This window comes from Bombus fervidus, chromosome 4 (genome assembly GCF_041682495.2).
Source record: "Bombus fervidus isolate BK054 chromosome 4, iyBomFerv1, whole genome shotgun sequence".
In the NCBI taxonomy this organism is placed as follows: Eukaryota; Metazoa; Arthropoda; class Insecta; order Hymenoptera; family Apidae; genus Bombus; species Bombus fervidus.
The window spans coordinates 18370754-18387944 of record NC_091520.1 but is presented as its reverse complement, the minus strand read 5'-3'; the positions used below and the strand labels follow the sequence as shown (position 1 = coordinate 18387944).

General features: G+C 43.7%; 1 protein-coding gene across 2 annotated transcripts; it reads left to right on the top strand.

The window, feature by feature from the left end:
• Positions 1–5594: 5594 nt before the first annotated feature.
• On the top strand, positions 5595–7059 carry LOC139986647 (uncharacterized). Of its 2 annotated transcripts, none has more exons than XM_074111695.1 (3): positions 5595–5866; positions 5932–6184; positions 6573–7059. In XM_074111695.1, the coding sequence occupies exons 1-3, from the start codon at positions 5781–5783 to the stop codon at positions 6672–6674; spliced, it is 441 nt and encodes a 146-aa protein (XP_073967796.1). In that variant the 5' UTR covers positions 5595–5780; the 3' UTR covers positions 6675–7059. The 2 variants fall into 2 exon arrangements, with proteins under 2 accessions (XP_073967796.1, XP_073967797.1); XM_074111696.1 differs by having other exon boundaries at positions 5607–5866; positions 5950–6184.
• The last annotated feature ends 10132 nt before the right edge of the window (positions 7060–17191 follow it).

Here is a 17191-nt window from a genome sequence, read left to right as displayed (position 1 = left end):
GTATGATTCACCTGACTATCAAACGCGTCGATAAACACTCCCCGAAGCGAATCGGACAGCGGCGCCGAAAGGTTGCGTTCACGGATCGTCCTCGACGTGTGTCTTCTATAAATTCCAACGAGAGCTGGAACGTCCGCGTCCCCTGGAAACTACTTTGTTTTACAACTCGACACTCGTGTCTCGTCTCTATGCGTACGCACGAGCGTTTGTGCGATCGCTCGCTTACGCGCGCGCGCGCTCGCGCGCACACGATAGTGCTCTTTGCACACAGAAATCGGCGTGTATCGGCTCGTAACCGCGTCGACGTTCTACACAGAGCACGCGCTGCGTTCAATGTAAAGCGTTAAAACGCTACGTGATCAAATTCGACAAGTGACCGGACACTCGCCACTCCGAGCCACCATTTCGCGCTCGTCGCAGGAATATCAAGCAGAGAGATCGTTAGAAACGTTTTAGAATTAAGCGTGCCTTTTGCCCGGGGCCCCTCGCGCCGGGTATCGATTAGAATGGAACGCGATTCCCGCTCGGTGAAACTTGGTTAATGGAAATTAGCCGGACGACTCGCGCGACCGTCCTTTGCCCGCGATCTTGAATGACAATGTTCAACCTAGAGGAATTTCGGTGAGCCTGTTGTAGTGTCGTAATTGTGTCGCGAAAACACGTTTTCGTTGTTTTCACGGATAGAAGAATCTTTTTTCACGCGAAATTCATATTTTTACAGATGCAATTCGAGAAACGGAACCCAAGTGAAAAGGCGTTTTGCGAATTTCCTGTATCTTTGCATATTACAAGCATATGTGTATGGGAATACGATATTACCAATAACAGTAACCTTCGTCGGATAGGAAAATTTGTTGCGTAAAGAAAACTACCACACGCTCGTGTTCTCTCATGCTTCTAAAGCTAATGTAAAGTTCAATATTCGAATGTCCGATAATAAACAAGACTAAAACGTTAATTTCACAGACTGGATATTATTTGTCTCGCATACAGAACGTTCCTTTAAACATATTCCAAAGATTATTCCCGTAGAACGAAACGAGAACATCGAATCGAGCCGCACTTCGTATCCTTGCTATACCCACGGCAGTTGCAACTTGTTCCTTATTAGCGACAGTCGCGAGTAGTGCCGGAAGCAAGAGAACAAATCGTTCTGCGAGACGGAACGCCTCTCGCATGACCGCGGTTGAGAAATCCCATTCGTTCGGTCCCATCGTCCTCTCTCTCTCTCCTTTACGAAAGTCATCTTCGGAGAATTTACGGAGGTGTGCGATCTTACAAAATCGCGACCTCCCACCCCTGTGCAACAACAATGAACACACGAATACGAACGCGAACGCGAGATGCTCTCGATCGAGCGTCGGCTATTTTGAATAGTTTCCCACAGACGCTCGGCGAAAAATCCGCACCAACGACGGAGATCGAACGTCCACGCGTTTCGCCGTGGCATCTATGATTCACCAGTCGCGCGCAAGGAAGAAGAAGCGCGTGGAAACAGGGGGAAGCGAGACGAAAAGACTCATTATCGTGGAACGAGCATCGAGAGTTAACGTGACTTCGGGAAATAATCTCGACCGCGAGCACGTTAACGCGAAATCAGGCGTTCGGATCGTGAGACGAGGCGAAATCGGAGGCAATCGTCGTCGGTGTGACGCCATTTCGAAGCAAAAGCCCGGTAGGGATCACCTTGATCCCTGAAACGTTAGGTTCAACGTCGTCCTGCGTAAAACTATTCGTCTCGGTTAAAACGAGAAGGCTCGTGGGTCGGCTCGAGCCTCTCGCTACCCGTATCGCGGAATTAGATTACGTATCTCGCGTTTGCCCCGTGATTTATTTATCGCGCCGGCCTCCCCGAGGCGTGCTGCGGTTTCAACACCTTTTGACGCGTGTATTTACGATTATGAGAATTACACAAGGCAATTAGAGCCGGCTGGCCGGTATAAATACGAGTAATTGTGCGCCGCTTCGCATGACCGGTACGCGCGACCGGCTTAAATTACGCGCTCCGCTGCGGAAAATCGAGCGATGCGCACGGTGCGCGCCGCGGGAATCGCTACGATTTCGAATAATTGCGCCATCGTTTTTCACGATCTCGTAGATTCACGACATGCTCTGCCTTTCTTCTAACTTGTTCGCCGGTGTTTGATCGTAGATATCGGAAATACGAATCGACGCTTTTATCGAAATTGCACGATGAAGAACGAGACGATACAGGAAATTGGAGAGGCTTGCTTATATAATAGAATATAATAGAAGTTATTAATTTAAATATTTACGGAAATACATTATGGCATATATAATTATGCTGTGATAACGAGTAAAAGTATAAAGAGATCATAAAGAGTCGATAGAAAAAGTTTTCGACTCGAGCCAACGTTTGTACGGTTGCGAGTAATAAAGTACGTTGTTATACAATACATATACGGATAAAGGTATCACGATCGTTTCTCGTCCGATGCTGCCTAATATCCTAACTCGAGGATCGAAGGATTAATAAGAATCGAATGGAGAATAAGGACGATTAGCGAAACTCCAGCGTGGGAATGCAGAAGTTTCGCAGAAATATCGTCCCTGGCGAACTTCGAAATTCGATTTCGTGATTGCAAGGCGTATCTCGAGCGCGTTCGGTGCCGCCTCAGAGACGGTTATTGCGCTCTAAAGTGCTACAAAATTGCACGCGCGTCGTGATCGCACCGTCTCTAAAGGGGAGAGCGAGGGAGGCCGGCGAGGGAGAACGAAAACACGGGTACGATCGACGGTTACCGTTCGATCCTTCGGATCTCGCTTGCTACAAGGGTTAGGCCTGTTCGACCAAACCACGACGAGGATTCAGCGCGGTCGGATGGCTCATTTTCACCTGGGGTTACCTTTGGCACACAATCATCCGCCATTAAGGCCGTCTGCAAAAATTTCGAAAACACCGGAATATCCCTTTACACGGGGCGAGCGAGAGGCGATCTCGTGGTACGCGCATAACCCGTCCGCGGCTCGGGTATATCACGAATAGCCCCGTGATCTCGCGGCATGATCTTTCAAGATCGAGAGTAACAGTCGAGTGGACGAAGGATGGGGGAATACGAGGGGGCGAAACGATAGAGCGAGACGCAAGCAGAAAATAAGACGGTGTCGAAGCAACGAGAAGGAAAAAGAGAATACGGTGTGACGAGAAAGGAAAAGGGAGAGAGGCAACGAGTGCTAGATCTCGAGCAACGATCGGAGATCATCTTCTCTCTTCGACCGGCTCTTCTTCTCGTCCACGATCCTAGAAGGAGGCGGCGGGGGCGAAAACTACGAAGCGCTACGCTCGGCGTCGCTCCCGCCGCCGCCATTATCAAATTATTCACTCACACCGAGCGCCATCTATCTTCGGGCTCCGCGATCCTAACGTGTTATTATTTGATCCTCACTTTGTTAGCGATCTGACTCTAACAGCCTCGCGATATGTACCTGGTAGATCCTGCTCGCTGATCTGGAGTACTTCTCACGATCTCGCGCCACCAGCTCGCCCGAGACCAGGCCGACGCTTTCGGAACGACGAGCGGCTCTCTCGCGGCCGAGCTCGTGCACGCCAGAAGCTGCTGCTTATTCTACGACGGAGGCGAGGACGATGCAATGGAAACTGGCGCGAGATTCGCTTCGGGATAACGCTCGAGAGATAGCTGGCCTAATAACTTATTAATTTACGGTGACGGGATAGAGCGACGTGGTAAAATTGATCGATATACGTGGTATTTCGTATAACGCGCAAGTATGTTTCAGGGGTGAAACGACGGAATCGATAAAAGTGAAAGGGCACGTGAGAAATTCACGCCTCGGTCGTGGTTGCGCTAGGAAATTTTTAATAATAAAGAGTCGATCGATTTTATAAATTATATCTGCATACGAATTTCCAATATTTTGTCGGTATTTCTATATGTAAACGAAACACCAATGATCGTAAATTCTTACGGTATAACGCGTTTAAATAGAAATTAAGAGTTGGTCGTTATATCTCACACTATGCAAGTATACGATTTCCAACTTCCACGGACCACGTGTAACGTGTAATTCGACCGCAGTAATAGCTGTAACGAGTGATGAAAAATCAGAAAGATCCGAATAACTTCACGTGACCCAAAATATTCGACCACCTTCGAAGGAAAAACGCTAGAGACCGTGAGAGGAGCAAAGGTCTAGGGGTTAGCCAAGATACCGTTCGGCGTGCGTGTATATTCTGCGGGGTACGGAAGGTGAATCAGCCGACGGCGGGTTGCGCCACGACTTCGTTTTTCACGGGAATCGCCACGAGGTGAGACGGGATGGATCGCGAGAAACGTTGCCAGTGCCGGCAACAACAAGGGCAGGCCAAGGGATCAGAAACGGCGAAACTTTAGAGCTAGGGGTGAGGGGACGAAGATGACCGTAGCTCGTGAGGATCAAGCATAGGTAAGTGGCACTTATGTTTAATACTCGAGTGTGGATGAGTGGTCGGTCCTGCACGCGATCCTCGCGTCGGCCAGGTCTTCCCTGACCTCGCGTTCGCTAGAACCAATTTCCGCGGATAATACGAGCGCTCCGTGAATCTCTCTCTCGAGAGAGAGCGTTTCTTTAAATTTTAAATGGAGCACGGAGTTAGATGAATACCTTCTCTTCCACGCATACAATCTTACTCGTATTCTTTGCTTCGTTTTACGTGTCCGAGAATTTTGGACAATTACACGGATTCGGCTTGGTCGATGGATTTCTAAATCGACTAAGATTCAAGCGCTACAGGTGCTTGAGATTAGGATGCGAAAGAACGGTGCGTATCTATCGAAAGTTTCAGGTCGTTAAAACGTTTTGTCTAAAGCGAATGAAAAAATTGTAAAGCAAAGAAAAAAGAGAATACGCGTAGTACGATGTAATGCGTCGGTTTTTTAATAGTATTTCGTTGAACTATGTATATATCGTACAACGATAGTTCGAAGCGAAACCCTGTAGCTTCTACATTGACAAAAATGACTTCTTACAGAGAATACAGTTATTTTCGCTGCTGACTGTATATCTAGTTCTAGTTTTATTTTATATAGCGCTGGAACTGCTCTATACACTTCCCTGTTCACGCTTCAGCAGATGCGACAATTAAAACGTCTACACGTATTATTATCGGAATTAAGGTTAATGTCGTTCATCCTGATGACGAGCAAAAAAAAAGCAGTTAAACTTGCGACTTCTGTTTGAAGCGCGGGAAAGTGAAAGGCGCGAAAAGGCCGCGTCGAGCCGACGTGAAACCAAGTAATCGAACGTTTACGTAGTCATGCGTAATTGCGCCCCACGGTCGAAGCCACGGTAATCTCGAAACTCGTTAAAAATCGCGCTAATCCTCGTTACGTGCCGTTTGTTCCAGCTTGTCATTAGCGCGAATCCTCCGCGAACGATCGTTTTAATATCGATCACGGTTCTTTCGAAACGTCAAACGTTCTTCGCACGCTACGCGAAAGCTGTTCCAGATTGAACGTGTATACATAAACATAGACGCAATCCTGCGTGAAAATAACGAGAAAATCTTGTCGAAGATTTATTTTGTTCGGAAGGTGAAATTAGAGCGAGAAGGCGCTGAACCGTTTTCGAGCGGCAATCGTAATAGCTTAAGAGAAAAAAACGATCGATGGGCGAGTGGCAATCGTTTTTCAAACAAACCAACAGCACGGCAACATTGTGGCCACGCGAAGTCTTTCGCGAAATTCTAAGTAAATTATCAAAATTCTTTGGTCGCGGTAGATTCTACCAGCGAAGTCGAAAATAGTAAGGCGATCTCTATTATGCCTCTTCACTACATCAAGAATCCCATGTACGCACTTTGTCTCTTAGCGGCAGTTTGCGTACGACAACATGTGCAAAATAATAGGTATGGATTACAAGGAAATATTAAACGGGCGAATATTTTTTATTAAAAATATACTTTTTAATAAGATTTCGCCGCATGTATAGAACCGACCAAACATTGACGAAAGGCGTGTCGTTTCAAACTCCGACGACAGTGCACAGGAAACGGAACGAAGCGAATTCGAAGACGTTAACTAACCCGAAGAAAGAGCTTAACTACGTGGAAGTTGATCAAAAGAAACCGGTAAACCTCGAAGCGGCAGATTCGTTGGTTCATTGCGTGCAGAACTTCGCTGAACGGGCTCGGCGAATCGTTAACGATATTCGGACGAGCATACCGGTGAGTCTGACGTTGTATTTAATTTTCCTTTATTAACAACGAAGAAAATTGAGGGGTTGGAGTGGTAAATGAGGTAAAAAGAAAAAAGGATAAGGGCTGGAATAATTTATTTTAATTTTTCTGGCTATTGTAAGATAAAGCATAATAAAACACGAAAGTACGATGTACTTCTTTCCGTTTGAATTGATAAACCTTGCAAATTTGAAATAGCTAAACGATGTAAAAATTGTGTCAAAAATATTAAAAATCTCTAGCTTTCAAAATTAACAGAAATACATCGCTATCGAGATTCCAAGCTTCTCGGGTACACGACGTTTGCCATCTCGACTCCTCGATTAGAAATGCTCGAAATAAAGAGACAAACTCGAAAATTTTATTTCTTCGTCAGGGTTCCAAGTCGACAGAATCCATTGATACGCTAACTTCGTCGAACATTCTAGACTCCTTGCTTTACTTAACGAGCGACGTTGGAATCAAATGGTTAGCCTGATGCACCGATTTGTGATGCACTAAGAATCCATCGAAGAACTGTCGTTTGACCAAGGCCAATGTGGATTAAGGGGGGAATTCGCAAACGATCTTCGTCAATCGACGGTAAAGAAGATAACAAAGTTCGAATGCTTGCTGCTCTGTCGTAGACATCGAGGTTATCGGACACGCTTGAATCGAAGGAGCTGATAAAGCCATAGTTTGCTTCACAGGTGGATCGGTTCGGTGCTGTGCGCTCAAAAGGCGCCAACGAGCGCGCACGCACCGAACACGACGCCGAAGCAGACACGCGAGTGTATTTAAACGCTCGTTCATTTTCCTTTCCATCGAACATTTCGTTATTTAAAGATGTAAACGTTGCAACGATCATAAATCAATAAATCTTCGTGAACAAAATATTTCGAGCGTCTCGTGTTTCGATCGATATGTTTAAGGCATCGCGAATTATTAATTTGTATTTTGCCCGACCCAACATCCCACGTTTTAGATTTTAAAAACAGACACGTGAACTATCTATGTGATCGGTAACGTCGTTAATAACGTAGAAACAAAATTATACCGGGAAATATTTCCGTGACGAATGCAAAGAGGTTAACCATCGAATCCTCTGGCTGATGGACTTCCGTTTCCCACACCATTTCGAAACTCCACCCTGGAATATCAATAACGAAGCCTCCCCACTCCTGCAATCTGACTTTCGCTACGTTTCCACAAGCCAACTGTCCCACGTTCCTCCCCACGAAAAAAACCTGCTTGCTCATCGTGCACGGATATTTATCACTCGGATCTCTTTTCGTGGTCCCGGAGCGTGTCTCGCAATCCATCGGACAGAAGCGGTCGAGCGGATTTCCAAATCTCTCTCGGAGGGTTTCGTAGCGGTTGCGGGCGGACAGAGTTCGAGCATACCGAGGCTCATTTGAATTTTCCCGGACAGGATGTGCACCGCGTGCATTTCAATCCCCGGGGACACCCCGACGAATTATGGTCGAGCGAGATGGCCCCCTCTGGAGGCGCGAGGAACGAACGAAGAGGGAAACGGTATACGCGGATGGTAGTTTAAGAGCGAACGCCCGGTATCCAGGGCACGTCCGGAGCGCCGACAGAACTTATTGTCGTGCGCACGACTCGTCGGGGCATTTTAATATTTCCGCTGAATGCGCCGAGAAAACGGTCGAACGTGGGCAACCGGCGACGAGAAAACGAAAGGAGACGAAAAAAAAAAAACAAAGAAACGAGAAAGAGAAGAAAAATGAGAAAGAGGTGAAAAAGAGAGAAAAAAAGGAAAGAGGAACGCGCAGACCGGAGGCGAGGAATCGTTACGCGACACTGCCACTGGTCTTGCGTTTTCGACTCCGTGACAGGTGGAGTGGCCACGGGGAACCCTTTGTTTTTTCTCCGGAGTGAGAGACTGCTCGCTCGTCGAGACAACACCAGCACCGTTTAGAGAGGCTGGCGCCACGAAGCGCATAACGATACTCGAATTTAAATATTCACTCTCCGGGCCGCGTTGAAAATATATTGCCGACAGTCCCCTTCGCTTCTCGTCGAGACGAACCCCGGCAAAACCATCTTTTCTTTGCCGCGAATTTGTGTAAGGTTTTGTGAGCTGTTGCTGTTTCGAACAATTAGCATGTTGGACGAAGTTTTGGAAGGGAACCGATTGTGTCTTGAGTGTTTTCGCCAAATAGGACGCACCGATGCTGACTTCTTTCTCGTGTTTATTATGTATTCTATTGTGCCAAAAACCTTTCATCCTTTATCGTATCGTTAAGGTTTAACGTAGGAGTGCTACCGACTCGCGTTGCTCCTGAGAATCGAGAAATTTCACCTGCTGCTACGATATATACCATTTCGTCTACGTCAAAGTTTATAGACGCAACAGTTTCAGTTTATTCGATCTTTCTTTAAAGAATTTGAATAACGATTCGATCACACGTATATGATTCCTCGACGATTTCAACAAATAACTTGTTGCCAACAAATTTAACTTGTCTCGCAAATTCCCAAATCTGAATCAAATTAAAAAATATCCGTCAAACCGTACCACGAACCGCACCAGAAGAAAATTCTCTTCGACGATCTTAAGCTTCGATCAAACTGAACCATATCCGTTCTAAACACAGTTACGCTATTAGACGTTTAAAAAATAAAGCAACGTTTCTGAAGGAAATTACGACAAATTTCTGCGGTTTGCCCGAAAGGTCGTCGCGAGGAAATTCACTCCAGGTCCCGTGTGACGGATGCTTCCCAGGATTCGCGAATAATCCGCTGCGTGCCAAGCACACGCTACACCAAGTAGGTATATTTCACCTCGGCCAGGAGATCTATCACTCGAAACCGTGCTCCCCGTCGCGCATCCGCTTGCAACGCGTCCCTCAGCGGCGAGTGATGCACGATGCCCGGTCGCATGGACGCGCGACAACCCCCAGATAAATCGTTGCGGGTCTCAAAGAGTGTCACTGCGTTATCGTGTCCCCTAATGCCGGACCTCGCGGTGCAAATCGTCTTGGTAGCTCGTACGTGGCACCATTTACATCTTATGCGTACACGGTAGCCGTGGTCCTTTCCAGACACCACGAACCGACTGTTAATGTCGATGGGCTCACAGGGCAGACTTTTCGAACTAGCCTTTCGGACCCTTCGACCGGTTATTCTCGCGCGAATAAAATTTGGAAAAGAACAGGTTTTATTGGACGCTTCGAATGACTTATCGGTTATCGAAATATCGTTGTTTGAAAAATCGAGGAGTTTAGGATGGATCGTTAGAAATGATTGCGACGTCGAACAAACGAAAAAGAAAATTTCTTGTATTTTGAAATTGATCGAGATATTCGCATGAAAATGTAAGGAGGAAAGAAGCCACGAGCTTCCTGAAATTTCTAAAAAGTTTGAAATTCTCTCAAATTCCGTATCCAAGATCCTATAAACTGTAAATTTTGTGCAAATTCGAAATTAAACGAAGAGCCGATTCGAGAAGAGAGCGAAGCACGGATCGATCTCGCGTGAGGGGGTGATTCACATCGGTTCGACGTGGAAAGAGATCCGGATGCAGCGGCAGAGTCGATTTCGTTATGTAAGCGACGGAGAAAATACCGTGGTTCTTGCAATTAGGCTCACCAATAGGGGACCACCTCGATCGCGTGCCGCGATACAACGATGCAATTCTTATTGCTACAATATAACAATTGCACCGTCGGGAAACGACTGTAGGACGCGTGTTGCAACCCGTTTGATACGTGCATCCGTTGCTTGAACTTTGATTAGAAAAGTTTAGCAAGGTATTCTTGCAACCGTGTCTCTTCGTTCCCAGGGAATAGCCTTGCCTAATCGATGCTAAACTTTGTTGCAATTTTGCGAGGAAAGTTTGAGGAATTTCCCAGTTTCTTGCTTGAGTAAGAATTTTGAGTAAGAATATTTTAACGTACCTATAATCGCTTTAAGCGATTTAAGGAAAGCTCGCAAGTTGGAAGAAAGCTTGTAACGGGAAGAAAATAATCCAAGCAAATTTTAATAGAGATAAACTTCGCTGCCGATCAAGCATCTTTAATCCTCTCACGGTGGTCGTACTATTACGTATTTGCAATTGGGAAATAGAACGAATTTGATCCATTTTTGGATATCCCAATAGTAGCACGAATCGCTCGATATCCACGATGGATAAAAAGGTTAGTGGGAATTATGATGTTGCAACTATTATCTCGTGAAATTTACAATTGTTTGTGTCAGCAGCGAATAAACGTCGATGAATCATTTGTTTCTACAAAAATTGGATAATCGTGTATCCAGATAACGAAAGCGAAAAACTAGAAAAAATGGATTTGGTTTTCGAGAGGCTCGTATATCAGCTCTGAAACATCTTAATTCCGTATCAGCCACGAATTCCACAAAGAGCGACGGAATTCACGTCACATATAGCTACGAGAACACCGTATTCACTATTACGAAACGTTCGCACACGGCGACCAACGAAACAACCATCGAACGAAGATGAACCTGCAAATGACTTTCACGCTTGCTCGAGACCATGAAACAAGATAAACGAGCTCTACCTTCGCTTTTTACCGCGTCGTATTCCCTCGACGAGTAAGACCGTCGCGGCGAGTCATCGTTCGGATCGAACCGCTCGAATCTGAGGGGAAATCTTTGATCGCACGCGGCGAAAGAAGGCGGAGAGGATCGTATCTTGCGTAGACGTCTCGCATCACCGGATGCGCGTGTGCCTCCCTCGCTTCCGGTCGTAAGGCTGGCCAGGCTCATTGCCATGCTCGTCGCCACGCCCGCCCCCGGAATATGAAAACGAAATCATATTCTTTGTCTACCTCTCACCGATCGGTTCTCTTTTATCTCCACCATTTAACATGTCTCATTGTTCGAACGGATCGAACGAACCAACACGTTGGAATTACGATTTTACGTGTTTTTATTATTATTCGTAGGAAACCGAGCCTCGAACTTCGAAGTCGACAAACGATATTGGTAACTTGAAATGATTGGCAAAATGATCCAACATATACATATAACGTTTTATCGGAGTACGAATCTTGCTTGACATTTTCCACGATGCTGTTACGTTTTAACGATTTTCTGGAAACCTAACCAACAGTACGATGTATGTACGTTTAATAACGAAACGTGTACGTTTTATCACGTCGACTCTGTAAATCTTTGTAAGTTTTCTTAATCAAAATGTTTTATGTAATACGTACGATATCTATGGCAAGTGCCGAAATACTTTCGTAAGTCAGTGTATATTCAAATATACGTACAGATATATCCATTGCATTTGACTATCTAACAATCCTGCATATTCTCTGATAATTCGAATGGTAGGACTTGTGCGGGCGTTTTACGAAACGAGTAGCTGACATTCCACGAATGGAGATAGAGAAATAGGTTGTTGAACGAGCGGAAAATAGCGTGAAGATGATTCGATCGAAGGAAGAAACGGATGATCCCTCTTTCGGTCGGCGTCGTCGACCGGCCCACTAGACTGCTTTCGTCAGGGCAACACACGGTTTCTCAAGATCGCTCGTTAAGCCGGCAAAACCCACAACCACGTAATTGCGGCGATCATACGTTAGTTAGGTTAATAACTTTGCATTATAAATGTATTAAGCTCGAATCCAATTACGTCGGTTGCGGGATCCGTTGCGAGATTGTGCCGCTGTAACGTTGATTTCTCTCAGCGTGGCGATTAATAACTCGAAAACGGGGCTACGGTGAGATGATGTGGCAGGGGAAACGTGCGAAATTTGAACACGGAAATTAGGAATAGCATTCGCATAATTGGAGGAGACTAGCGAAAGCGTTCTATGTTTAATTCTCCAGTTTAAGATTGATGTGAAATTAGAGCAGCAGATCTCGAGAGAAAAATTAAACGACACGACAATCTTTCCTAATAGAATTCCATGTAACAGATCGATAGAAAATTTATATCGTACGATACTTGTAAATGTTTTAAATAATCCGATTATATCCACGTTTGCCTAAGGCTATAAGAAAAATGGAAAAAGCAAAAAGATGGAAAGTATTTGAACGCTTAACGCACGAATATTTTCCGAAAATTTATATGTATTATACGAAACTTTTTTTAAATTTCATTAATACCGTAACGAGGCACGACTTGGTTATACGTATTGGTAAAATTGCAAACCAATCTGAGATTGTATATAGAAATTACAAACATTTATTGCTAAATAACAAAGCTTATTAATATATCGAGTAATTGACTATCGAAAGTCTTTTACAGTGCTACAGGGTATGTACATGTTTTAAGTATAATTTCAATTTTGCAAACATATCTAACGTACATAACACGTAACGGTATTTACAAAATGAAAAATACAAATGAAATGTTTTAGCGAGTCTCTGTATGTATACACCTACAACCAATAAATTTGATACCTAAGCGCAGAAATAATCTAATTCGTAGGTCAGCTGACCAAACACGTCAGTCACTTTTAATCAACTTTGTAAGCGATCATGTTACGGCAGTCTACGTCGATCGAAACACCGAAAGGCAGCAAATACCTCAGAGTTACACTTACAGCTAATTGGCGATTAAGTAAGAACAAGAGTTTCCGCGTGAGTGGTTCGACATCGTGCAAGAAAAATCAGGGAACATCGGCCTGCGACAGCCCCGGATGCTTTCGAATGTTTCCCGCAATTTGCAATCATGAACGCCCAGTGCACGCGATGCGCATCTGGTGCATTCGAACGTCACGCTCTCCAGTGATTTTAACGCCTGTCAGAGCGGCATCGCGCGATCTTTCCGACGCAGCAGAGCGGAACAAAGTTTGTTCGGCTTTTCTTAGATTTTCTAATCGACTTTGTAGCATCGAGACGCCTTCTAAGCATTAGAGATCATCACGTGAAATTCAATCGAAAGGAGAAGACTCGACTTATTACCGGGAAGCGAAAAAGACGTCTAATACTTTCTTATAAATTTCCTTTCGTAGAATCAATTTCTAATGTAATTTTCATTTGCTGAAATTGCACCGTAAGAAGAAGCACCGACGCTGTTGAATATCTCTGTAGATGAGCGTAATCTCGATAGTTTGATTATTTCGTACAATTCGGTATACGTAATTAAAAAATGTCTTAATCCTGCCGCGCAAGTTCTTTGCGTCTCAAGCTCGTTTTAATTCCTACGGATGTTCCTTTTAAGTCCTAGCCCTTTTAACGTTTTAGGGAAACCTTTGATATACGAATGAAACGAAAAATTACGCATATTAATAACGATTCTTTCACGTTTTCACATATGCATCAATGAAATTTTCCAACGAATGAAAAATACGATTTGCTATAAAATGACCTAAAGAATGAAATAAAGTTAAACAAAGGACCATAATTATATTCGATTATTAACCTATTGGTTAAAAGAAGGTTTGTAGTATCTTTTTGTGTGGTAAAATTATTTCAACGATATTTCCTGAGACACGAATGTTTATTAAGCAGCATCTATTTTAATAACCACTTGCGCGTCTTTCTTAGTGCCGATTTACATGAAATAAAACTCCGTGACTGTAATTAAGGAATTTCGAAAAAATTCTCCAGAGACAAGCGAAAGATTCGAAACGGAGGAGGACACAATAGAACAATACGTCTGACCGAGGATACGCCGAACGAGATGACACGCAAATAAGTGTGCGAATGGTGACGATGTAACGCGGTCGCGAATAGAAAAAGCGAATGTCGCCAGTGGCAATTAGCTGTGCCCTGGAAAACTCGGGAAGTTGCGAAAAATGCCAGAAAAAAAGCCGAGGAAAAATATCGATAATTGAGATTTTGCAACGAATGAAATTTTGCAACGAAATTTGCGACTAGTGTTGTAATAAGTTAGTGAAGCAGCACGTTACTTTGGAGGAGGAACGCTAAATGTAAAAAATTAAAAAAACAAATGATATTCATGAGACAAAGATGTAAAGCAGGAAGTGCGTTCTAAGCCGATAGACGAATATGTATATGTATAGCAAATAAAAAATAAACAACCAAATAAAATTCTAATAAACTTTTACAAAATAATTTCATTGCAACAAATAAAAATCTCAAGGATGGTACAATCTCGAAGAATAGAGGAAAGTAAGAAGACGAAAAAGAAGGAGAAAGAGGAAAATGAAGAAAATCTCGAAATTCGAGGAGGTTGAAAGAAAGAAAAATAAAACGAATAGAAGGAATGTGTGCAAGCGTTAAAATGGAATTTTAAAAAGGAAAAAGAGTTAAACAGAGCTTCGATCGAGGTACGTCAGTGGACGTCGACGACCGTCACGGAAGGAGGGCGTTCCATACACGCATGTACAGGATTGTGTCACAGATGTCATAACTTTACGTAATTGGGAGCCATCGTCGGGCATTTGTAAGCTGTACGCATGCGAACTGGCCGACCGGTACGCACGGCAATTTGCTTTGATTCGGTATTGTAAATTGTGTCGCGGGAAAAGTGATGTCCGTAGTTGGGAAAGCGCTAGCCAGAGATAATAGTAACGACATTGGTAAATCTTTGCAACTTTATCAAATACATTGTCGTTAGTTTTCTAAATTACTCGTACAGATGTTGCCTAGAAAATATATAATTTCTAAAACTCGAAACGACACTCGTTTGATTCTCACACCTCGTTGCGTAAATCGACATCTCCCGAAACGATAAAACTTTGTTACCGCGAATCATCGAAAAATACAGTTTCATCCACGCGCAACATAAAAAGAACCATCGATAAAATATCTCACCCCTTATCAATCAGAAGTTTATGTAATTACGGTAACAAACCATCGAATTACTATTTCTAAACGTCTCATACGGACTATCAAAGTCGGATGCAGGTTGAATAATTCATGAAACCGAGATCCGAAAGCCGATGTTTATCCGGTCATTAATCAGCCCGTCTATGTTATAATTAATTTTTGCCAAGAATGGCCTCCGTTTCGCCTCGCGGCTCATGGCTGCCGTCCAATCTAATGGTAACCAGGTCGTTACCAATCGCTTCGGAACGTTTGCTTCCCGCGGCACACGAGGTCGGCCAATTCCTTTCGTAATTCGCCCTGATGATATGCGACGAGCGCACCACCCGCGGCCATTATGAAATAACGATATATATATTCCGCGCGGAACGCTCGAAACCGCGCCACGGTTTATATCGAGCTGTTACGATATACCTGTGCCGATACCTTCTGATCATCGCGTTTCAGCTTTGTTCGCGCCTACATACACCTGTGTACGTACATACGTCTGTGTAACGTACGTACGAGTACTCGATCAATTTCACCGTTCGACAGAGGGGAAAATCGCGCGCGTAGTCGCTCGAGAAACCAACGAATAACGTATTCAGGGTAGCTTAATTCGATCGATAAAACGTGACAAATGGTACGCTAAGTATCTATAGATTGAACAATTACGAGGATCACAGGAAAGGATGATAAGTTTCGATTTTTCGTGATGTTGATTTGTTTACTTTTATATCGTGTTACGGTTAAAAAGGAATATTTCGATACGAGATAGCTAGAAATGGGGAGAATCTATTAAGACCAAACATATAGTTGAAGAAATGTGCTACTGTTGTGGGAAGGTATACCGGCCAAGGTACACGATATTTTATTATTACGGCAAGCGATATTTTTTAAATTACGAAAAAAATTAAGCGACGATTACACGTTTGGCTACGAATCGAGTAATTTAGGAACGTGGAATGATAACGATCGAACGATATAGTGAATTTTAAAATTGCTGCCCTATAAAAATCGGACAATATCGGTTATTCTGGTATGGTGATAGAGTTATAGCGATAAGGGTAGATCGATTAAATTGATAGAACGCAGCAAATAGATCAGCTACTGTAAATATCTGCAAATTGAACGGATATCGTCTCCGATATATTACAGTAATACATAGTTTATTTTACACGTGTCTCGTTCGAATTCATTGAGTGACGATTACGACGATACCATTTTAACTTTACGATTCGCTAATTTGATGGTTTCGATTTGGAGATCGAGGAACGCGGCGCAAACGAAGAAAAACATATATGTGGGCGTGTCAGGTGAGAAGAAGCGGCAATCAATTCCTTCTGATCGGAGATTGTTAATCCCTCGTGTAAAAAGAGAGAAACAGGAGAGAGAAGCGTCGATGAGGTGAAACGAAGAAAGTACGATGAAAGAGGCAACAGAAGGAATGCTGGCAAGTCGTTGGGAGACTGGGAGAGTGAATTCTATCGGCGAAAGGAGGAGCTTGCTGCTCATTACTTAAACCACCCCCAAGAAAAAGCGGTCCCGCGAACCGGTGCCACCCTCTCAAGACGAATTAGCAAATCTAACGTAATAATTAAATTATCGCCGCCGCTTGGCCGGTTCAGGTAGTTAAAGACACGCTGTTCGCTGCGGACCGTGCTAATGAACCGTCCCGCGCAAATGGCAGTGGGAATAAATTTGAATTTCCATTACGTCCACGGTGGCGTGGATGCCTGTCTGCGAGAACACGGATCTCTTTGACGAGCAGCATTTAGAGAATCCGAACGAGTTGAAATAAAAAAAGGTTGTTCTCTAACGCTTCACCGAGAAATCTCTTTCTTTTTTCCGTGAACTACACGCTGCGTAATTAATTTATACAACTTTAATTTTATAAGAAAATTCGATTTTCTATCTTCCTTGCATTTTTTTATTACGTACTTGCCTGTTTAAGTTTTGGAACGATTATTAAAAAAATTATTTAAATAACTAACAGAAATAATCTATGTAATTTTTAAGAAACTACTCATTCTTGATAGAAGAACCGACAATAAAAAAAACAACAGAAATAACCATTTCTGACACGTACCTGGTAACATGAACGAGAAAAGCAAATACGAACGGAGATTTTAACAACGTTTTAATAATCTCGACAGGTCCGAAAGATCGCGAAAAAAATAGATCGATGTCGATAACCCGAATCCGATACATATGTATGCCGCAAAATAATGGTTTCTTTAAATCGGAAATATAACGAACGTGCGGCACGTATGTAACTAGCGTCGTGGCACGGCCATAAAC